The 5,920-nt window shown below is 41.4% G+C and overlaps 1 protein-coding gene across 2 annotated transcripts in view; it reads right to left on the minus strand.

Moving 5' to 3' along the window:
* LOC103473048 (zinc finger MYM-type protein 4-like) overlaps positions 1-5,920 on the minus strand; it is a 16,724-nt gene that overhangs the window by 5,399 nt on the left and 5,405 nt on the right. For both annotated transcript variants that reach the window (XM_017307518.1, XM_008422978.2), the window contains exons 10-20: positions 5,733-5,848; positions 5,499-5,654; positions 4,391-4,541; positions 4,124-4,296; positions 2,937-3,072; positions 2,719-2,820; positions 1,945-1,982; positions 1,747-1,864; positions 1,523-1,647; positions 1,204-1,435; positions 384-658 (exon numbers count right to left, since the gene is read on the minus strand). In XM_017307518.1, the coding sequence (XP_017163007.1) occupies positions 384-658; positions 1,204-1,435; positions 1,523-1,647; positions 1,747-1,864; positions 1,945-1,982; positions 2,719-2,820; positions 2,937-3,072; positions 4,124-4,296; positions 4,391-4,541; positions 5,499-5,654; positions 5,733-5,848 (1,622 nt within the window). The remainder of the gene's footprint in view (positions 1-383; positions 659-1,203; positions 1,436-1,522; positions 1,648-1,746; positions 1,865-1,944; positions 1,983-2,718; positions 2,821-2,936; positions 3,073-4,123; positions 4,297-4,390; positions 4,542-5,498; positions 5,655-5,732; positions 5,849-5,920) is intronic.

Below are 5,920 nucleotides of genomic sequence, written 5' to 3' on the forward strand. Positions count from 1 at the left end.
GACCAGGTTCTAGATCCAGAACCAGGTTCTAGATCCAGAACCAGGTTCTAGAACTAGAACCAGATCCAGAATCAGATCCAGATCTAGAACCAGATTCTAGATCCAGAACTAGATCCAGAACCAGGTTCTAAAACTAGAACCAGATCCAGAATAAGATCCAGAACTAGATCAAGAACCAGGTTCTAGAACCATAACCAGATCCAGAACCAGGTTCTAGAACCAGATCCAGAACCAGATTCAGATCCAGAACCAGATTCTAGAACCATAACCAGATCCAGAATCAGGTTCTAGAACCAGAACCAGATCCAGAACCAGATTCAGAACCAGATCCAGAACCAGAACCAGGTTCTAGAACCAGAACCAGAACCATCTCAGCTTCTTACCTTCAGATTATTCTGGATGTTTTCCTGAGCCTCGTTGCCCAAACCTGCAGCTGGTGGAGAATCCAGTGAGTTCTGGAGGTTTGGACCCGCTGGTCCAGCAGGAGGAGGTGGGAGGTCAGGGCCTGTGTGGAGGTTCTGGTCCGGTTCTGGAGGAGGGACACAGCAGGTCTGGTTCTGACTGAATAACTCCAGGCTGCAGTCGGACTYGAAGTCTTTGTGGTTGAAACCGGGCTGGTAATCCGAGCCCAAACCGTCCATGTAGCTGTCGATGGTTTCTGAAATACAGACAGAAACTTAAAATATTCCTGTTTTCATTTAACCACTTATTATTTTACACAACAGTAGAAACACGAAACAATACAAACTAATAAATAATTCCATTCATTTTTCTGAAAAAGAAAATAATTATTTATTGCCTAAAATACCACAACAGGATTCCTGTAGTGAAAACTTCATCATTTGTAGTAAATGATTAATCGATTACTAAATTATTTGATTATTATTTCCATAACTGACTCATCATGATTGAGCCGACATTTTTACGGCTACTGTATGTTTGTATATTCTGTGATGAAACAATTTCCTCAAAAATAAGTGATTATTTCACTTATAACCAGTGAAAAATATCATTTTATACGTGAAATAATCTGATAGGTGACCCAGTACTTTTAAAAATCAATAATGAGGAAATATTTACTGGAAACAATCTGCTTCATCTGTGTGGAAAGTCGTTTGCTCCAGAAACTGATAGGATTTCGTGTTTTTGCAGTGGAAATATGTAGAAATGTAAATATTTTACCAAACCAAACTGATTTCGTACCAATAAGTGACTGAGTTTCCTTCTCCTCCTCCGTTTGTCCTCGTGGACGGCAGTTCAGATCCTCCTGCAGAGATCCAGGCCGTGTTTCCGCCGCCGCCGCCTCAGAGTCGTCGTCCTCCTCCTTCTTCTCCTCCTTCATCTTCTCCTCCTCCTCCTCCTTCTTCTTCTTCTTCTTCTCCTCCTCCTCTTCCTCCTCCTTCTTCTCCTCTGGGAGAAACACGGGAACCGGCAGCTGTTGGGAAGCAAACATCCGCCCCAAACTGTCAAACTGGGGCTGATTTCCTGCTCAGGTTTAGAGCAGAAAAGCTGCTTCCTGTACCGGAACGGGCAGAACCAACGGAGCCGGAGTCAACTGGCTGTAGAGGTTCATGGGCAGAGGGATGAAGACGGGAACCGGCACCGGGACAGCCGAGCTCACCTGGCGGACCTTCTGCTTAAAATTCACTTTAAATGACAGAAGAAGAAGAAAACTATTTAATAAAGTTCCTTTAACCCGAGACGCCAGCCCAGAAGTCGGGTTTTTGTTAAAAACGTTTCTTCCACCCGTCTGTGAAGCCGCTTCTACGGTCTGAACGCAGCAGGAGGCGCCTTTGTTGTGGACCAGCGGGACGCACAGCATGGATTTGTTCTTCAGCTGCTTGGGAGCCGTCTGGACGCTGGCCTGAGGACCAAACCAGCAAATATCCATCATCAACGGTTCGGCTCGCATTTCAGATCAGATCCGTCCTCCTGTCAACTTACATGGCCGACGACTTTGGCCTGGATGTCTGAGGAAAGTCCTGCAGAGGCAGAATGGAGAGTCAGAACTTTCATCTGAGACCAAAATAACCTTTCAGCGAGATCTGGGAGCTCGATTTAGGTCAACAATCAATGAACACCGATTAAAAAAAGTTCTGATTGTTTCTCTGATAACATTGGAAAAATGTTTTGCTATAAGTGAAATAATCGGCCAGTGAAATCGTCGCTATTTAAAAATCAACTTTTAGTGATTATTGATTTAAAACAAGCTCCTGTTTCTTCTGAAAAGTTACTTGTAAATTAGTTTTGTCTTATTTTAATTGGCACTGAAAACTAGAATAAATACTTTGTGTTTTTACGGTGATTCAGCAGTTAGCAGGCTGGCTAATATGTTTTTAATTCATTTAAATTCAGAAACACTTTATTTTTTGTTGTTCAGTTAGAAGTTAAGGCTTAATCTAATTTTTAGGCTCTACTTGAACATTTTATAGCTATTCTGATTAAAACCAGAATCTTCACATTTATTGGAAAAGTCTCCAGAATTTTGGATTTTTGAGTTAAAAATACTGTAAATCAGCAGGAGTAATTTATATTTTATTTTATTTTTTAGCAACAAAAGCTGATTTTCTTACCTAGTTATAATGTTTTTGCTTTTTGTCCCAGTTTTTTATCTAACCTTTAGGTTCTCCAGAGACATTTTCTAGCGATCAAAATGAGTTAAAAGGTGAATTTTTATGTTTTTATCCAGAATCTTTAGATCTGAGGTCCGAGTCGTACCGAGCGGCGCGGTTCGTCCTGCCGGGCCGCCGGACAGCGAAACCACGCTGGTGATGACCGGCGAAGACGCCACGCTCCCTGCAGGTTCAGGAGGAGGAGAGCCTGGAAACAGGAAGTAGATCTGATGTTTTCCTGCCTCTCTGACCAATCAGAGCCTTTCCTTCCTGTTCGCTGAGCTGACCGGCTTCAGCCTCAGGTTAGGGATGAAATCACGCTACCTTCATCCTGCTCCTCTTCCTCGTTGTTCCCGAAGCGTAGGAGACATTTCAGGTCGCAGAAATATTTGACGTTCCCCGGCAGAGGAAGACTCTCGGCCAGCTTCCCTCGCCGGCCGCATGTGTCGCAGTTCGCCTCCTGAGACGAAGAAGAAGGTTCTGCATCACAAAACTCAGAGATTCATCCTCGTCATCGTCAGGCAGCAAGAACACCAACCATTAAATCACCAATCAATAAATCACCAACCATTAAATCATCAATCATTAAATCACCAACCATTAAATCACCAACCATTAAATCCCCAACCATTAAATGACCAATCATTAAATAATCAATCATTAAATGACCAATCATTAAATCATCAATCAATCATTAAATCACCAACCATTAAATTATCAATCAATCATTAAATCACAAATCATTAAATCACAAATCATTAAATCACCAACCATTAAATCACCAACCATTAAATAATCAATCATTAAATAATCAATCATTAAATGACCAATCATTAAATCATCAATCAATCATTAAATCATAAATCATTAAATCACAAATCATTAAATCACCAATCATTAAATAATCAATCAGATCAGTCACATATCAGCAAGTCATTGATTCATTAGGAATAATAAATATTTATTATACTGAAACAATCCCATCATGTTAATGTAAATAATCTTTCTGCTCAAATTAAACTCTAAAAATACAAAAAGTTTTCTGGCATTTAGCAAAAATAAATAATTTTGGTAATTCTAACAAAGTTGAAACAAAAACAGGTTTAATCTGATTTAACTTCAGACATTAAGAAAAAGCATAAATGTGTCTTTTCTCTAGGTGTATAAAAATAACGGCTTTATCTACAAATAACGTTTCAAAATTTAGGCTTTTAATGAAATGTTTGATTGAACTTTATAAAAAAAACTGTGCAGTTTGAAGATGAAACTCTTTCCAAACCTTGAAAACATTTGAAAACTATTTTCAAGGATTTCAAGCACCTGAACGAATTATGTAAAAATAAAACAGAAACTAAATCTGTGTCCTCATCTGTTCGCACGTTTGAATAAACACTTTGTTGGATCTCCTGGTTTTATCACGTTTCTCAGAAACGTTTTGCTACTTTTGCTTCTGAATAAGTGTTAAAAGTTATCGCTGAAGGCTGGACGTCGTCTGGTGCTGCTCTCCTTACGTGGCTGATGAGCTTCCTGTATTTGGACCTGCAGCCTTCGGAGCAGAACTCCCTCCGTCTGCCTCCAGCCGGGCCCGACAGCGCCGTTCTGGACACGGACAGGCAGTAGGAACAGGACGAACAGTGTTTTCCCCACTTCCTGTCCAGGTCGCGGTGGAACATCAGCAGACAGCCTGAGGAGACAAAAAAAACCAAAACGTGTCCTGAACCCAGTCCAGCCCAGAGATCCGACCACTGAGACCTGGTTCTGGCTGCGTCGGGTCCGACCGTCGCTGCAGAAGCTGCAGTCCTTGTTGTCGATCCTCTTGACTTCGCGGATGACGGTTTTCTTCCTGCAGCGTTCACACACACCCAGGATGCCGTTGAGCTTCTTGAACCTCTTGGAGCAAAACAGGCTGCAGACAAAGATCACTTCATCCTGAGAAAGAAACAAACAGTTTGTCAAAATGCAGGAAAGGCAAAAATACATGATCTAAAACAAGCAGCAGACTCGGGCTGAAACGATTAATCGGCTTGAACAATTATTAAAATCATTATCAACTAATTTAGTAATCAAATAATCATTAATTGGAGAACAGACTCAAAAAAGGCCATTTGCTGAAATGCAGTCAGAGCAGTAAACGTACAAAATATAAAAACATTTTGCAGTTTGTGCAAAAAAAAAAAAATCTTTGCTTGTGGCATTTTTAGGTTCAAATTCTGTAAAAATCTCTTATTAGACACTTTATGCTATCCAATTATTAATCAGTTAATCCAGAAGTCAGCAGACAGAACTTCTTCAGCTGCAGATCTTCCTTTGCTATAAATGACAAAGCGTTCTCTAAAGAAATGCCGTCGTTGCATTTCAGGCAATAAAATGTTTATTTTCTCATTTAGAAAAAACAAGAGTTGTTCAGTTGCATGTTTTAATTTATTTCTAATAAAAGAGGCTCAAGTGGTTGAATGAAAAAACTGCAGAAGGTCCCAATTTTTTTAATAAAATGGATCATCAGGATAATTGATGACCAAAATAATCACWGACTCTGGTGAAGACTTTCCTGTTCGTACAGCTGTTCTTCTAACCATTCTGCTGTTTATTCAAGTATTTTATTTAAAAATAAAGAATATATAACAACCAAAGTCCAACTGGGAGACCAGTTAAATATATATAGAAAAGCTAAAATGGGCGAAAAATGTTCACAAACTGCTGCAACGATCAGACGTACACCAGAGAAACACATCGCTATTGCATTTTAGGCTATCATTATTTGCATCTTTTGATGTACTTCTAATGTTACTTAAAAGATAGAAATCGGCAGAAAGTGACAATTTGTTTATATGATTAATCGATTAATCGATAGCTGAAGCCTGGATGTTAGGCTGCAGCCCAGCAGACCTTCCTCTGGATGACTCTGGGAGCGGCTTTAATGGCTTTCTGGCACTGAGCACACAGCTGCTGCTCTGGCGCCGCTCTGCCGGGTTCTGCTCCGCCGGGTTCTGCTCCGCCGGGTTCTGCTCCGCCGGTTCGGGTGAGTTTGTCTCTATGCGTCTCCTGCAGCAGAGAAACAGAAACCAGGAGGTTTAAGACTCAAACAGCTGAAACAAACCAACAGGTTTGAGCCTCGTTTACCTTGAAGGTCATGGCGCAAGTCAGGCAGCAGAAGCTCCTGATGGAGGCGTCCGACAAGACCAGGTGGCAGGACGCAGCCGCCATCTTCCTGCAGCTACCGCAGCTCACAGGGACACCTGAGGGGGGCGAGACGGTCAGAGGGACGCCTGAGGGGGGCGAGACGGTCAGAGGGACGCCTGAGGGGGGCG

Source organism: Poecilia reticulata, linkage group LG11 (genome assembly GCF_000633615.1).
Source record: "Poecilia reticulata strain Guanapo linkage group LG11, Guppy_female_1.0+MT, whole genome shotgun sequence".
NCBI classification, from domain to species: Eukaryota; Metazoa; Chordata; class Actinopteri; order Cyprinodontiformes; family Poeciliidae; genus Poecilia; species Poecilia reticulata.